The sequence below is a fragment of the Lytechinus variegatus genome, chromosome 17, assembly GCF_018143015.1.
Source record: "Lytechinus variegatus isolate NC3 chromosome 17, Lvar_3.0, whole genome shotgun sequence".
In the NCBI taxonomy this organism is placed as follows: Eukaryota; Metazoa; Echinodermata; class Echinoidea; order Temnopleuroida; family Toxopneustidae; genus Lytechinus; species Lytechinus variegatus.
Window position 1 is genome coordinate 27,108,562 of NC_054756.1, and position 18,274 is coordinate 27,126,835.

General features: G+C 36.5%; 1 protein-coding gene across 1 annotated transcript; it reads left to right on the plus strand.

Annotated features, from left to right (window-relative positions):
* On the plus strand, positions 1-17,665 carry LOC121430604 (carbohydrate sulfotransferase 15-like). Its single transcript, XM_041627922.1, has 8 exons — positions 1-36; positions 1,664-2,056; positions 5,126-5,369; positions 7,055-7,201; positions 11,664-11,817; positions 14,712-14,850; positions 15,704-15,866; positions 17,409-17,665. Exons 1-8 carry the CDS (start codon positions 1-3, stop codon positions 17,594-17,596), a joined length of 1,464 nt encoding a protein of 487 aa, XP_041483856.1. The 3' UTR covers positions 17,597-17,665.
* The last annotated feature ends 609 nt before the right edge of the window (positions 17,666-18,274 follow it).

Below are 18,274 nucleotides of genomic sequence, written 5' to 3' on the forward strand. Positions count from 1 at the left end.
ATGAGTTGGATATTTGACCCGCGGTTGAGATTTAGAGTAAGTAGTAATGAATAGGCCTACCTACGGATTTCATTTGCATTCATTTTTACTCAATGTTTCCAATATTCTTCTTACAAACGCTGTTTACAAAGCAGTTGTTTAACACTTTAAACAACAAAGTTGAATGTTTAATGATTATTATTCAATAAATTAAGCACGATCATAGTACAGCGATGTATACAAATTTGTACAGCCTTTTAAAACTTGTTACTGTGTACCTACAACTTTGCAGCCTTACATTGTTAAGAATAATAAAAAACGCTGTTTACTATGTGAATCGCACAAAAGTTGTTTAAACAGTTTAAACAAGTGTTTAAAATCTTAAACTACCATGCTTAAATTATTGATAATGAAATATTTGATTTAAACTTTGTTGTTTAAAATATTTCATACACTTGTTCAAAATGTTTAAACAACATGGAATTCACTTAGTAAACAGCGTTGTTTAAATTATTTTTAACAATGTACATATTTCTGTTTCTGCTTCCTCCTGCATGTCTTCTTTCTTCATGCAGACTTGCTCTCTCCTTTATATTTCGCACTTCTGAACACACAGTCAAAATGTTGTTTAAAGTTTTTAATGCTGTTTATACTGTTCCTTGTAAAGTATACACTCTAAAAATTAAAGGTTAAATAAACACTTAAAAAGGCTGGAGGAGTGACAATCTTGTCCAAATGTTATATTTTACCTAATTGCATAAAGCCCAACCCAACAACTTATAGGACAAGTCCACCCCCAAAAAAGTTGATTTGAATAAAGGGGGGGAAATCCGATTGTGGTAATCGATGGAAAATAATGAAGATAATGACATTTTAAAGTTTCGCTTAATTTCACTAAACAGTTACATGCACACCCTGGTCGGTATGCAAATGAGGAGACTGATGACATCATCAACTCACTATTTCTTTTGAATGTTATTATATGGAATATGAAATATTCTAATTCTTTTCCTAATTGTCGAATAAAGCAACGATTAATTCCTTTCTGAACATGTGGAATTAGCATTGTTTAATACTTTATGGTTCAGTCAAGTTGGTCCTTATTGTAAAATCTGTAAAGAAATGAAATATTGTATATAATTCAAACAATAAAAAAGCAATAATGAGGGACATCATCATCTTTCTTATTTGCATGTCACTGAGTTGTGCATATCACTGTTTTGTGAAAAATAAGTGAACTTTTAAAATATCACAATTTTCTTATTTTACATCCGATTTTTATGAAATTTTCAGCGTTATGATAGTTTGATTTTTCTCGTATTTATTGAAATCAACATTTTACTGAGACGGACTTGACCTTTGAGTGTTGAGACGAACAATTCAAAGTAGTAAATGCAACATTAAAAAAAGTTTGTCACTCCGACCTTATAAATGTTGATATAACATTTTAGAGTGTAGGCCTATAGTTATTTAAACGGTTAAAACAAATATATATGAAACATTTTTTTCCTGGTTATCTAAACTGTTAATCAGATACTGTAGGTTCATATAGTAAGCAATCATAAATTCATATTGTAGAAAATTTTCTATAGAAAAGGCTATTTTCCATTTCAGTGCCCGTGTATCAAAATGAGTAAATTTTCATTATTTTTATCATCATTTCCCCTTTTAATTTATATTTCAGAGTGTGGTGATATACTTCTTGATAGCTCAACCCATGCTTGTGTATGTCTATTACAACTACGTATCACATTCACGAGCATGTGTGTCGCATTCTGCAGGATTGAACCGTACCGGCAACAAACCAACACGTGCCGAATCAGCGAAGCTGCAACAGATTGACAGTGATGAGATCAAACGTAACCAGTCCAAAGCCGGTGCTTCGGATCCTCTTCACGATGCAGGGAAACCGAACCCGAACCCGGGTCCGAATTACACGATTTCCTACCAGAAAGCCACACCAGCCAATTACACCGATCTGTTTTGGACGGACAGTGAGGGGAACTGTCGGGGCAGCTCTTGCAAGTGGCCCATGATGCCGGGAGCGACAAGAGAACTGGTAGCATCGGCTCCAGAGGTAAGCTGTAATCCTGCACCCTTAAGATACTCTCAATGTTGATAAAAGCGCATGTAGTTGGTCCATTCTATTCTTTATACCTAAACCACGTGGTGACAGTTAAAAAAATGGCAGATGTAAAAAATGGCAGAGGTATAAAATAGCAGAAGCAAATTGGCAGAGGCATAAATGGCAGAGGCATAAATGACAGAGGTAAAACAGAGGTATCTTTGCTGATATTGTTGAAATAAATGGAAGAAATGAAACGTGTATACAGAGTGCATTGGCGCTGTTCAAAGTGGTTAACATATAGCACATATAACGTATAGGGACAAATAAAAATATTTCATGATAGGCATAATGGGGAGACGACAGAGAAAACATAACCTTTTTAAAGCTTCTTTTTAGTTTTTGATAGGCATAAAAAAAACGATCGTTCAAAAAAAAATCAAAATGATAAAATTCTTGTATATATACAGTGCGTATCAAAAACGTTTACACTTTGAAAAAGCCCTGGGAATTAAAAAATATACAACACAAATTATGGTTAATTTTTCGCATACATTCGTTATTCCGAAGGTTCGTTATTCCGAAGGTTCGTTTTTCCGAAGGTTCGTATTTCCGAAGGTTTGTTAGTCCGAAAACGAAATGAGGTTCGTAATTCCGAGGGTTCGTTAGTCCGAAAACGAAGTGAGGTTCGTAATTCCAAAGGATCGTTAATGCGAAAAAGAAATGAGGTTCGTAGGTCTGAAGGTTCGTTAGTCCGAAAACGAAATGATTAACGAACGTTATTTCGTTTTCGGACTAACAAACCTTATTTCATTTTCGGATTAACGAACCTTCGGAACATCGAACCTTATTTCGTTTTCGGATTGTCGAATCTTCGGAATAACGCCACAATTAATGTTTGGATTAACAAACCCTTTTACGTTTTCGGATTAACGAACATCGAGGTATAGGCAATTTACGTGTTTCGGAATTACGAAGTTTAACCAATTTTTTCACATATAATCTTGGGTTTTGGTCTCATCTATCCAATGAAAGTAAAAGTTGTGACAGAATGTTACACTGAGTGAGTACTGTCCATTTTTGTAAAGTTCGCAGAAATCTGTTTGCGCAGAAATGCTCGTTTTCACGCTGTGTCAAGGGGAAAGGGCGAAATCAAACTTACCCTGCGAAATATTTCTCATACATTTCTCTTGCACTTTTGGTTAATTGAAATAAAACGGATACATTCAAGCATTTTGTAACAATTTTGCCACCCAAACTGAAATTTCAACATTTAGTAAGCACAACCTTTACCTTTTTTGTGCCAGCTGGATCTGAGGACATAACTGAATCTGAACAAAAGTTTACAGCAGACATCTCCAGCATTTTTTTCACTAAGTTTTTATTTTAAAGTGGGCTTACATTTCATTTTTCATTAAATAGGATGGTCCGAGCTGAAAGTATTTATAACTTAATAAATAGAGTAGAGTTCACTGAGCAAAATGCCGAAAATTTCATCAAAACCGGATAACAAATAACAAAGTTATTGAATTTTAAAGTTTAGCAATATTTTGTGAACAGTCGTCATGAATATTCATTAGGTGGGCTGATGATGTCACATCTCCACTTGTTCTTTTGTATTTTATTATATGAAATCAGGTTTATACAAATTTTTCCTCCAAGAACTAGACAAATTGGATTGACAACTGATTTAGTGCATTAGTTATTTCCTGCTGCAACTTATTTCATTATAAGGAGACATATTATTCAAACAAGTATGAAATAATGAAAAAAATATGATTTCATGTAATAATATAAGAAAACGGAAAGTGGGGATGTGACATCATCAGCCCACCTAATGAATATTAATGACGACTGCTTTCACAAGATATTGCTAAACTTTAAACTTCAATAACTTTATTATTTGTTATCCGAATTTGATGAAATTTTCGGCATTTTGCTCAGTGAATTCTACTCTATGTTTTAAAATATGAATATTTTCAGCCCGGACCATCTTTTTAATACGTGTTTCTCCACACTTTTCCCAAGCTTGACAATGATTAACAAAATGAAAGTCAAGCTTAAGCCATTTCATCTAAATCACCGCTCAGTGTATAGCAAATATCGTCACGATGGCCTCTGGCCGGCCATGGGGGAGTGGGGTGGGGTGCAATGCACTCTTCGAAGTGTTTTGGGCAAGGAAACAAGTTAAAAGGGTAAAGATATCTTCAAATCAATTTTACTAGCTAAATCCAGCGTGTTCTTCATGATCAATGTCTACTTTTATTCGCATCACTATTTCAAATTTCTGCGCAAATTATTTTTCACTAACTTTTCAAAAGTAAGTGGTGCTCACTCAAGCGGAAATATTTTTCGACAGTTTATCGTCATTTGCTTAAATGGATCTGTACCAATGTTAAAATGTGGAAAAATGTTCAGGATATTACAAATATATGATTTTAAAGATTTTTTTTTCTAAGTGTAAACCTTTTTTTTATACACACTGTTTATATAATTTTTTTTCTGGTAGCTCGCATCAGGGCAATTCCTAAAGAGCTACAACTAGTGTAACTGTGCCATTATTGTAACCGTGCATGGAAAACTTTATTGGGACTGGCTGCTGAACCGTGTTACCATGGTAATTGTCATAATGGCAGACTTTTTTGTAGGTGTATCATAAAACTCTTTTTGAGTTACGAGAGACTTTACGAACGACTGGTGATCCTTTCTTGTGGTAGGTAATATCAATTGATGTTGACTTATAGCGCACAACAAAGGGTCACCGGTCATTCGTATAATCGTCGCTCGTAGTTTACGAACAGCTTTATTTAATGGTGACACGACACTTGCTCTTGCGACAATTGCTCCGGGCTAAATTTCGTCTAAGATGTACATAGTGTTAGGGTTGCAGTATAGGGTTTAGTGTTAGGCCAAAGATTACGTTTCGGGTAGTTTATGGTGTTAAACCCAGGGTTGATGAGGAATTTAGAGCGGCGTAATCGTCGCCGGAGCATTGTTTTGGAACCTAGAAAACACCCACCAGACCCCCACCTGGGGTTGGAATACAGACTTCGCTATTCTTCTTATTTTTTTTCTCTTCAGCCCTTTGAAAAGATTCCTCTACACTTCCTGGAAAACTTCAAAAATCCTTGTTGGTTGAGGGGCCAGACGGACCTGAACTGCCTCCCTTACTTCTACGTTCTTGGGATGTACAAATCTGGGACATCGGAAATTTGGGACAAGATTACCGCTCACCCTGATGTTCTAACAAGGGTCCCCAAAGAACCCCACTGGTGGGGACCCAGACGAAATGGCTATACTTTTATTCCGGTACACAGGCCTGAAAGTAAGTCATCATTATGGAGATAAAGGTGGAGGTGCCGAGTGAACTAAAGGCGGCCGCACACCTTACGATTGGTCTGCGACTCAATAAAAATTATATTTTGGAATAATACGTAGTAGAATTTGATGCAAATATTGAGACTTGGAATATCTTACTGAGGAATGTTCGAAATCATCATACGAATACCTACATGTATGTTCAAATCTGTGAATATGCTATCACCCTTCTTAGAATAAAAACAAATTTAATATCTAGTCGTAATGACGTCATAGCAGTCGTACGATTTGCAACGATTTGAAACTAATTTGGCCTTTACTCCAAAATAAAGGTTTGCAATCTTTCAAAATGGTTATATTAGTATTCTTTCAATTAATTTCAACCTCAAAATTACATATTCCCGTCACATTCTCAGAAACTGAGCAAAATGTGATTTGTTCCAAAATCGGATCGCAAACAGTCGTAAGGTGTGCGGTGGCCTTAAGGCGCCTTGACTGTACTTAAAAAGTGTGGGGCTCGATTCCCTGGTGTGGCACCTATATGCACGTGAGCAAGGCAATTGATCAACAATGCTCATTAACTGTATTCAAATAAATGAAAATGGTGTACGCGTCTTGGTGACTAGGTGTGCACTTGTTTGAAAAAGAAAAGATTATCATAATTATTTCTATTTTATTTGCCATGCATGATGCATGCCTATTTTTATTTATCTCATTATAATTGCAGTTAATCCCATACTAATTGTATTCACCATCATCAATTAGTTTTAATGGACATGTGCATTCATGGCGTATATGACTTTCGTATTATCGTTATTCTTTGCACAACCTCACAGTCAGTCTGTAGAAAAAGTTTTAAAAAATCATTAATTTGTCCAAATTTATTTTTCCTTTCCCAATGATTAAGACTAAAGATTTTTTTTTTTACTTCCAATATTAAAATCTGTGGTTGTTTGACTTGTTTATTTTCCAAATGTTGCTATTATCTATTACTGTTAAGGCCTCCAATGAACACAGCATACCAGTTTCTGCACTGTTAAAAAAACCTGATTTTACAGAAAAAAAACAGAAGATTTTGCAAAAAGCAATAACAGAATCATTCTGTAAATTCATCAAGCAGACATATTTCTGCAATTTAACAGAACAGGTTTGTTTAAAAAAATGGAAAGGCTGTTTTATTTAAGGAAATTTGTAAGATTTCATACACCAATTTCCTGTAAGATTACGCAGTCTGGTATGACTACAGGTGTTCTCGAGACTCTGCTGCAGGAACTTCTTTTATTTTAATTATAAATGTTCTAACAGTGTGATGGATGTCACGGATGGAGCCACCTTCCTATATACAAGAAGCCTCATTTATGAAGGAATGAACTAATGAATGGATAAAAAAATAGATAGATGAATAAATAGATGAATGAATAAGTAAGTAAAAAATAAGTGAATAAATAAATGAATAAATGGATAAAAACCTAAAACTCGGAAATAATACCATGCACCACTCTCGTCATCCCTGCATGAGTAAAACTTCCTGGCGGAGGACTCCGGGGTAATCCGCTATAAATAAATGAGTAAGTATATAAGTAAGTAAATAAATGAATAAATAAATAAATGAATGAATGGATAAATAGATAAAAAATAAATAAATGAATAAATAAATAAATGAATTGCATCCCTCTTTCCTAATCATTTTAGTACTTCAAGCCCGCAATCACACTGGTGGGAAGGATGACAGTTCGTTTGAATGGTGCCTTAATTTCTATAAAGCATCAGTTGTACCAGAACTAATCAAAACCAAGATTGCGACTAAAGAAGGTACAGATTACTATCCTAAAGTTTTCGGTGAGTATATAGCCCATTTTCATTTCTTATAACAGTCTGCGTTTTATTCTGACCACTAGTTTAGTATTATGCAGTACTGCAGTACGTTGCACACGAAGTCGGGGGAAAAATTAAGCCAAGGCCAAGGCTACGACGCGGTTAGTTGTGACGTGATCACTAAAATTACCCTACATGCAATGATCATGGACCAAAATGACAACGGAGCATTTATGAAGCCTTCCACTTTAAGTACTTTTGTATTCCAGGCCTACACTGAATACGGATGTTAAATTCTGAAATATTTGTAAATGTTTTCTGTTCGATTTTTAAAAATGTTTTTCATGCTTTTTTCATGCTCTGTGATGTAAAACAAACTAATGCACTTTTTCCCAAATTTCGGTGACCCCCCCAAAAAAACCCCCCTTGAAACACGATTATTAGGGAAGCGTTAGAGTGCCCATATTATGAAACGTTGTAAGTCAATTAACAGAGCGAAAATAGTCAAGTTGACATATAAAGCGAAAGAAAAACATTCAAAATTTATTTCAGACTTTAACATTCGTTTTTAGTGTATATAGGTTTGGAATACAAAAATACTTATGATGGAAGGGTTCGTAATTATGCTAGGTTTTCACTTGGTCTCCGGTCATTCGCAAGATAATCGTAGTGCGATCGTATTGTGATCGTAGGGTGATCACATCGCGGCCAATCACATCATGCCCTTGGCCTAGTTTACTCTGGATAAATATGATAATATTTGGAATAAAAATAGTATGAATTAGAAAAGCAAATTAGAAAAGCACAGAAAATGTCATAAAAAACAGATTAAATTTAATTCATTGCCCTCGCATTAAGACCCGATATGGTGATCGTGCATTTCAAGTTCAAGTTCAAGTTCATTTATTTCTTTCCACAACCAAAATACAATGCATACATGTACGATATCAATAAGGTTAAAAGAAAAAAACACAACAGGAATAAAAGCTTATGGACAATGAGCTAAAAAGATATCGAAAATATGGGAAAGAGGTGGTCTGTATAGAAGCAACGCTTGTTAAGCACAGATCACCTTTGATACAACAACAAAATATGTATGATACAATATAATTAAACGTCTGCATTGAAAAAAAAAAGCAGATAAGAAGCAAGAAAAAAAAAGTATATATACATATATATACAGTAATAACATAAAAAAGAACAACTAACTAGAGTAGGGTAGAGGAAGGTAAGTACACACGATAAAACAGGGGCGGGGGGGGGGTACTAATCCAGTTGTCTGTAGTAAGTATAAATGAATAAATAACAGATCTAGCATTAATACTTAAATATCGCTATGAGGATTTTTTTAGTTAGACACTCAGAATCAAGAGTTGAAGAGGAGTTTAGGCCTACAGAGGTTATATATATAAGTCTAAAATTATACAAAATGTTCCCTCCGTAGAAATTTTCAAATCGTCACTTAAAGCTCACCTTGTCTCATAACTTTTTTTTGACCGATTTACTGTATATTATTATAATCTGCCAACCTGTGCGCTTTGAAACACCAGTATAAAGCGCCCTACAAATGGTATTATTATTATTAAAAATTAAAGTTTGTAATTTCAATCATTTCATTATATGACAACATAATTTGTTAATTCTTTCATGAATCATACTATGTGAATTAAAATATTTATCTTTTAACAATTAAAATATTTATCTTTTAACAATGCGTTGATAATCTAAATCAGTAATTAATGCTAGTCTTACATAATTGAAGCGATATTATCTGGAAAATTCAATTGAAAATAAAAAGATGGCAAATTGACATCACTTTGGTGGTACGCAATTTCGATATTTAACCCAAATTCATCCGAATTTAATGACATTTTCAGTGCTTTGTTTTTTCATGTTGGTCTATCAATCATATTCACGGAGTACAGATTACCACTCTTTTGTAGATTTACTTTAGAATATAATGTCAAGTACCTCTTCTCTTGGATGACGATGTTTGTCTTATCTACCATAGACGGGTCGACTCTTGAAATGTTCAGTTCAGTTCAGTTTATTTCCATTATTCATATACAGACATTTACATGCTTGACATGAGTATAACATAATCATCTTCAGTTGAAATAAATGGTTCTTGAGACAAAATTTATACGCAATAAGAATTTAAATCAGTGAAAAATGGAGGGACCTAAGTTGAAAGCAAAGCTTGTGAGTTATAGGCCCCAATGGAAGAAGGAGATAAGATAAAAGGCTATATAGTTATTAAAATTAAAAAGTAAGAGAAAAGCAAAAGTTTATGAACCAATTGGTTTAATCACATCTGTAGCACGCCCCGGAAGGAAAGTAATGTTTTAAAGGGAGGTATGGTGGTAAAATGGAGCTATGGTGGTAAAATGGAGCTGCTGAAAGGTTTAGATATCTACTACTGCCTGAACTGCATAATCATTCAGTAAAGTATGTTTAAGTTTGCGTTTGAATATAAACAATGAATTGGAGTCTGAAATGTCTTTGGATAGCCAATGTAATGCAACCTTGGTCATAAAATGCTTTAAGAGAGAGAGGACGAAAAAAGGTGGACAGAATGGTGAAAGTTTGAAAGAAATCGGACAAGTAATGATTAAATAAGAAGAAAGTTTTGGCCGTTTTAAATTCGAGATCCCCAAGACTATGTAAACTTTTGCCTGTAGAACACATTCTCCTGGGCATTAATCAAAATAAAACGCAGGTTTCATATTGCTTTATGTCCTCGTGAAAGAAAAATAAAATATAATTTGAAGTAAAACCTTTAAAAAAAATGATATATTAACCATTTTATGTATTGAAGGAAATGGAAGAGAAGTCCTTGTCTACCACTATTACCAGTGGCGCACCTTGGATCTCGGGAGTCTAGGAATGGGGGGGGGGAACCAGCAAAAATTTGGAGTGTGCGTGCGAAGCGCGCTCAATATCTCACTAAACAAACAATGGGAGCGCGAAGTGCGAGTTGAAATTTGGGTTTATATTGACCCCTGGCCGAAAGGGACATTTTAAGAACTATGTTTTAAAAAATAATTCATGAAAATCATACGTACCTCGCCATAATCAACTAATGCAAGCGCCTATAGTGAGAGCTGCTTTTTTAAATTACAACTAAAAATATTGAACAATTTTTGAAATCATGAATACGTATCTCACTAGTCAAATATTGCAAGCGCGAAGCGCTGCTTAAAACTTTTGATATTACGACCTAAAAAGGGGGAATCTAAGGATTGTTTTGGGGATTTATTAAGACCATACAAATTTCACTAACAAAACGATTCGAGCGCGAAGCGCGAGTTGAAATTTTTTTACAATTAGACCTGAAGAGGGGCAATCTAAGAATAATTGTTTTGTACAAATTCATAGAGACCATATAGACCTACATACATTTATTTCACCTATCAAATGTGAGCGCGAAGCGCGATATTTTTTTATAATTACTAAAATATGGAGCACTTCTTTGTAATCATGAATGTGATACGTATCTCACTAATCAAATATTGCGAGCGCGAAGTGCAGCTTGATACAACGACCTGAAGAGTGGCAATCTAATAAGACCATAAAAATGTCACTAACCAAATGATGTGAGCGCGGAGCGCGATATTCACACACGAAAAGATGGACAGTTTCAGGACTGTTTTTAGGAATTCATACATATCTCACCGATACACTAATGTGAACTTGAAGCGCTGAGTGAAAATGTTTTTTTTTTATTCAGAACTTAAAAGGTAGTCGTGAAAAAGAAAGGTGTGTCACTAAATACTTGAAGAAAAGCTCGAAGTACGAGGAAAAACATCTGGGGTATATTGATTGAGAACGGGATGGTATAGTGCCATTGAATCCTCTTGAACGGGATCGCGAGCACTTTGAGGAGTGACGATCACATAGTCCCTAAAAATATGTTTTGTAAAATTAGGAAAACAAATCTCTTATAATTTATTCCCCCTCCACAACATTTCTCTTTCTTTCTCCTTTTTTCTCATTTTGCCCGTTGTTGTTGTTTTTGTCATTTGTGGGGGGGGGGGGGGGACACGTGCCCTCGTAGTTACGCCACTCACTATGACAAGGGATAGTGATTACCAGTGTTTTTACAACTACCCCCCCTCACTTTCTTATCGTTGTCCCACACTGTAAAAACTGCGGTGTTAAAACTGACACCAATTGGTGTTAATAGAGGACCACACCCTGAGGTGTTCAAATTACACCCTAGAGATTAAACATAACACCAAAGAGTGTAAATTTAACAACAAAATGTGTTGTAATAACACCTATAGGTGTAAAACTAACACCACCAATTTAACACCGGTGTAAAATAAACTGATGTGGTCCTCTATGTACACCGGTTAACACCACAGTTTTTGCTGTGCATATTGCTCAAACTACTTGTCTGATTTTGATTTTTTTCTTTTTTCCGATAGAGATATCTTTTGTTGAATTTGGTTTGGATTCCCCTTGAAAAAATCCCTTTTTTCAGGTGAAGCTTCGGTATCCACTGCCTACTCAATTGGAAGAAAATGGATAGAGACTTTCCCGTATGCAGCCGAGCCACCATACACCAACGCTGATCTAATGCATGCTCTGCAACCCAACGCGAAGTTTTTACTAATGATACGCAATCCAACTAAACGGTAACATTTTTGTAACTCGCCCAGTTTAGAAGTGCATAATAATATCTAAATCTCTCAAGCCCAGCGCACACTATGGATCCGATGCAACACGATTTTTTAATAAATCACATTGTGCATTACCTGTGAAAGTTCCAAGAAGTAAGATGAATTCATTTTAAGTTCTGCATAATGTTAGCAGGTGCCGCGGAAGCGGGGGGGGGGGGGGGGGGTGGCTTCAGCCCCCCACTTTTTTTCAAAAACCGTGTACAAAAACGTAAATATGACCATAATAATGTGATTTTTTGCATGGTCAGCCCCCCCACTTTTAAAACCGATCCACGGCCCCTGGTGAGGAATGATAAAACAATAATTTTGCTTTGCTGCAAGCTCATAATTGGTCGGAGTAAATTCTAATCGGCCTCAAGTCGCAGCCGTTGATGGCGTCATTACGATTTGGATTGAAATTTGCTCTTATTCCTACACACTTGAAATATTGGGCAACATACTGTCCACTGTGTTGGGTAATGTATGTTGGTAAAAATATATATATGTATTCTGGGCAATTATTATCCAATTGAGCAAATTTATTACATATTATTAGTTTTTATCACCAAACTAGACTGAATTTCGATTTCAGTTGTCCTAGCAATATTCTGGACTCTATATGGTATTTTATAGCAATGTCCATATCAAATGCACTTTCTTTGAAATTAGGATCGCATAATGTGCGCCGGGCTTAAACCCTATCTTAACTGTTCTATTTCGGACCAGTATATATTGGGGGGGGGGGTCAATTTGATCCCTCCCCCCTCAGATCTCGGCCGCTGATTGCGCGATCGCCGCGAAAATTTGCACGCGCGTAGAGCCGGATATATAAACTGCAAGACTGTATATAGTTAAACTTTAATTTTTTATTTATTTTTATCAATTAATTATGCAAATATGCGTTTGAAATTTGCCCTAAATTTGTGTGTGTGTGTATGTTTATGCCTTTAACTCAATTCAAATAGCTAGTACAATGCTAATTTTTGGTTGGGGTATCAATTATTTCATTTCGTACAAATATCTACAAAAAATTGTAAAATATATTTAATTTCTTTTAAAATAAAAAAAGAAAAAGGAGGGAGAAAGAGGGAAAGGGGAAGGAAAGGGAAAAAGGAAAGGGAAAAGTGAAAAGAAAACGAAAAAGAAATTTTTTTTTAATGTAGAAGGAAGGAAAGCGGAAAAAGGAACGAAAGAACATTTAAGTAAGAACGAATCAATCTTGAACTAGGCCTAAATATGGAATGCAATATATGATGGGAAATGAATTAATAGATGACATAAATGCAAACAATAGCGGCAAATGAAGGTAGAATGGAATTAGTCAAAAGCTAAATTGGAAAACAAAGAAAAGGGACAAGGGACCCAAGAGGAAATAGAAGATATTATAGGATACATCGTAATAATGAAAAGAATGGAAACAATGAAAATTAATGTTTTGTTTTCTGAATTAATGGATATCTCTCACATACTTAAGTTCAATTTCAATAGACATTTTTCCAGCTCGCTTTGCTCGCAGGCGACTTTTTTTTTTATAGTTTTTCCAACATTGCTATGTTTTGCCCCCTCAAAATATTTGGTGTAACTGGGTTAAATAATTGTGTTGTGTAAAGCTATATTCTGCATATACCCGCGCTATGATTTGATTAAAGATGGCGGCAATCTGCGAGGTTTAGATGGCTTTGATATCAAAAAGTTCCGGGGGCTCCAGACGGAACCCAATCGCATATAGCACTGCCGTTTATGAGTATGGAAGGGTTGGACATGGTCCCCAAAAGTTCTACAACCAAGAAAAAAAAGGAGGGAAGAAAAGCAAAGGAAAAGTGTAGGATATTATTTTATTTCTGAATAAAATGTAAACATATATCTCAAAGTTAAATTCTCGCTCGGGACTTCTATTAAGCAGCTTTTATAGTACATGCACCATAAAGGCCTATTACGCCTCTCGTTTGTTTACTCTTCACGCTACTGCCGCAAAAAAAAAACATGTTCACAGTGGCATACAGACCACCAAAAAAGGAATGGGGAATGGAAAAGAGAGAAGAGTGAAATATATTATTCTCTGGATATCATGTCAAAACTCTATCACAAAATTGGATTTTGTATTAAAAATGTCAAAATTTTTGCTCGCTCACTTCCCTCGCTCTCTAGCAACTTTTTTTTTCTTAAGATAAATTCTGCCTTACACGCAATGTCTGGCCCTCTCGAAATCTTCGCCACAATCCATCACTAAGACTGTTCATACCATGATATGACCGGGAAATTTTTGGCTCTTGCCCCCCCCCCGGCCACCGACCCCTGTTACGCCGCTGGAACAGCGTACCTGGCCGTCGCAAATTTGGTCTCAAAAGATGCGCAAGACTTGAAAGTAAAAAGTCAGCGAGCGGCTCGGTCAAAAAAAAATTCGCACGACGGCGTATTGACGAAATTTGTTGAGGGGGGGGGGGGGGTCAAATTGACCCCCAGTTTGATAAGGGTTAAAGGGCATACGAACCTGCAGCCTTTAAAGCACCGCCTCAAGTTCTCAACTTCTTGTATCTGGCCATGTTCATTTCCCATAATGCACCATTTTGACGGCATTTTGAGCAGTGTAGTCATCTCATTTAAGTTTCAGATTAATAACACACTAATTCACTATACTGAATAACCATGCCATACAATAATGATGTTCCCAAGTGGCAAAACAACTAGTTGTAGTAGTAATCATTTATGTCACGTTTCTTTTATAATATATATTACTATTGTGATCATAATATGAAAATAAATATTTTTTGCACTCCTCTTTTTTCGTCGTTTATCCTTTGCTTTCTTTCTCTCCGCCCTTTCCTTCCCGCCCTCGTGTGTCCTCTCACTTAAACCTATCAATATTTCAGGGCTGACTCGTTTTATTGGTACTTACATAACCCCGGCAGCGCTGCCCAATGGCACGAGAGAGTCGTTTTCTATACCAAATGTTTCCAAAAATGTATGCAGGATCACAATCTACGGTTCTGCGCATATGCTGCAGATTGTGTAAGTGAGCCATCTTTTGTATGCAGTTTGTATCATATCTTTGATTTCAAAGTCTTTGTTAACCCCCCCCTTTATAATTCATTTACTTGTGGTTAATCATTTCTTTAATGTACTCCCCTCCACGAATATTTTACAGCCTGTTATCTCCCCTCCTTATAGGGTAGGTTAAGGTCATGGCTGTACGCAGAAATAATTCCCGAGGGGGGGGGGCAAGAAGGGCATTTTTTGGAAGTGAGGTTGCGAAGCAGCCAAGCTTGTCATGGGGATATTTTTTGCATTGAGCAAAAGTGAAATTGAAAGATTTCGTGGACACTTTTGGTGCATTTGGGAAAAAATCTGCAAGAATTGTAAGTATTAATGTTCCTGGGGAGGGGAAATTGCCCCTGACCACCCCCCCCGCTGCGTACGGCCATATTTGAAATTTATTCTTGAGTCAAAATTTTATTGTATTTATCTATGAACCGGCTAGTTTTAACGCGTTGTTTGGAACTTCGGTCATTCGTTTGTCGATCATGACTTTGTAATTTGTAATTTGTTTCTTTATACTGATGTATGTAAATAAACAAAAAAATGTGTTAAGATTGGAGAAATATCTAGCAATATGCCATTTTTCATGACAAGGAAGCTTTAGATTTGTAAATTTGACTTTCAGCTCTTGGTCTTATTTTTTGTAGATATTATAATAAAAAAAATAATAAAAAAAATACGGCAAGAGATTGAAAGTCGTTCATTTCCCTTGATGTTTTAGCCGTCCAACAAGAATAGATATGAATATACATTCATTTAGCGTTTTTCGGATCTTATCACCGATCTTGCTTGTTAATATTTGTATTCTTCTTTGTTTCTCGGCTAGCCATATGACTTTATCCCAGATCTGCAAGTCGGTGCTTACCACGTGTACATCCGTGATTGGATGAAAGTAGTCCCACGTGACAATTTTAAAGTGATACGATTGGAGGATTGGCAAGCCGACCCTGTCACGACATACAGGGATCTTATCGACTTCCTTGACTTGCGTGAGTATACTCGATTGGTTGGTCTGATCAGGGGCAGATCCAGGATTTATCAAGGGGGAGGTGGGAGGAGCACATTTTCCAAGGGAAATTTGATAAGCAGAAAAAAATCCTCACTTGTGTATGGACGACATATTCCCTTTAAAAGTATTTGTTGTGACTCTCAAAAGGGGGGCACATTTGTGTGTGGACGGCATATTTACATTGAAAATATTTACAACTCTCAAAGGGGAGGGGGGGGGGGTACGGGCCGGATGGATGTGCCCCCCCTGGATCTGCCACTGGGTCTAATAGCTGATAATACAATAATGCAATCGCAACGGGGAAGGATTCAAGAACACAGTAAATTTATTGAAAATGCCCTTCAAATTGATGACAATGAACAGCTGGGAGGTCTTTGTCGTCAAATGGTGATCTGGATCACGGGATCAGCATTTTCGTCCTAATTTTTGGAGCTGACGAAATATTGCAAAAAATGTTGTTTGTCCGGAGTCCAGGACGAAACATCTGTTTTGATTCACCCGAAGTTTTCGACAAAGACTTATTGGTTGTGTTTTGTCATGAAGAGCATTTGACAATATTTTTGGTTTAATTTTGTATGTTCTTGTATGCGGAAACCCCAATGGTAATACTAAGCATTTAGTTATAGCGCCATCTATCTACTATTCCAAGGCGCACTATTATTAGCTTCCTTCCTTCTTTCCTTCCTTCCTTCCTTCGAAATTGCCGTTTCCAGAGCTTGCATTTGAGGAATAATATTATTGGGTACCCATTTACCTCACCTGGGTTGAGTGCAGCACAGTGAGGGTAAATTCCTTGCTGAAGGGCAACAACGCCATGGTGTTGAGGCTGAGTGTATAATTGGCTGTCGCGTTTTCAAGGGGCTGTCACAAACCATGAATTGCGAGGTCCGGGGTTCGAATTCCACAGCAGCTCTCGCATCCTTTGACAAGGCGTTTATTTGCCACTATCCATCCAAGTGAAGTGTATGGGTGCCCGGTAGGAAGAAATTCTTGGAATCATCCTAGAGGGAATTCTGTGAAAATTCATTTTGTTTAATGAAATTATCACTAGAACGACGAGCATTATAGAAAGAACTTTGCCATATAAATATCTTTCCGGGGAGTTGTCACCGGGCGTCTTGTCTTCTGGGAAGTTGTCCTCGGGGGAATTGTTATCCGGGCGTCCTGCCTTCTGGGAGTTGTCCTTCAAGGAAGTTTTTATCGGGGAAGTGGTCCTCCGGGGGACCCATCCTATGGGGTGATGTCCTGTGAGGAGCTGTTCTCCTCCAGTGGCCCGTCCTGCGGGGGAGTTGCCCTCCATGGGACGTGTCCTCTGGGGGACCTGTCAGGTAAGAGTTATCCGGGGGTGTCCTGTTAGAGTAATGAAATGGCTGAATATATATCTATGCATGTGTCAATATCATTTTGCAATATCTCTGCATGTATACTCTCTGTCAAAGAAATCGTATCCCTGCAAGTACGCTCTTTGTATGTTAACTTTCACCGAGCCCTTTGCCTGCATTCCTGGACCCCCCCATTACAGGAAAACTGAGCGTTGAAGAAGAGAATACCATACTTCAAAGGAGCCCCCGAAACATGAACAAACGACAACACGAACAGACGAAACCCGAGACGCTGAAACTTCTGAATGACTTTTACAGACCATTTAATGTCGAACTTGGCAAACTCATGGGTGATGAGAAATACCATTATCCTGATTACAACGGCTAAACTGAAAAAAAAATCTGGTGATGATTTAACACCAGTCCGGAATCTATATATGTCCACAACAGAGAAGTGTTAAACAACACCAGTTTCCTTTTGGTCTAACACCAGATAGGTGTTTATACACCAACAATTAGTATTACAAAAAAACATCGGTTTGATTTAAAACTGCATGGTGTTGATTAAATACTTCTCTGGTGTGGACACATACATATACATGTAGATTCCGGGCTGGTGTTAATCAACACTGGAGTTTATGGAGTGTAAATCGTTTTTTCTCCACAAAATTATTATCAATAATATTTGGTGCTGAGTGAATAAGGAGTACCAGCCGTAACGTTTACCTCATTACTCAATGTGTAAATTCAATTCTATTCAATTCTTTTTTATTTCATTTCCATTCAAAACATAATACAAAGTAATATAAAACAATACAAATCAAATACAATTTTACAGAAGGGCATTCTTACTTCGTAAAAAAAAACAGTATAATATAGAGAATAAATGGATATGGAAATGAGGGGGATCCACTTAAAAGCAAAGCTTGTAAAATTGTGGATCCCCCTTGGAAAAGAAGAAATTATAGTCGACTTACTATATGCGTACATGCATGTATTACAGGAAAGAAAAAGAGAAAAAGAAATCATATTGACGGAAACATAAAAAACTGAACAAATGCAAAGC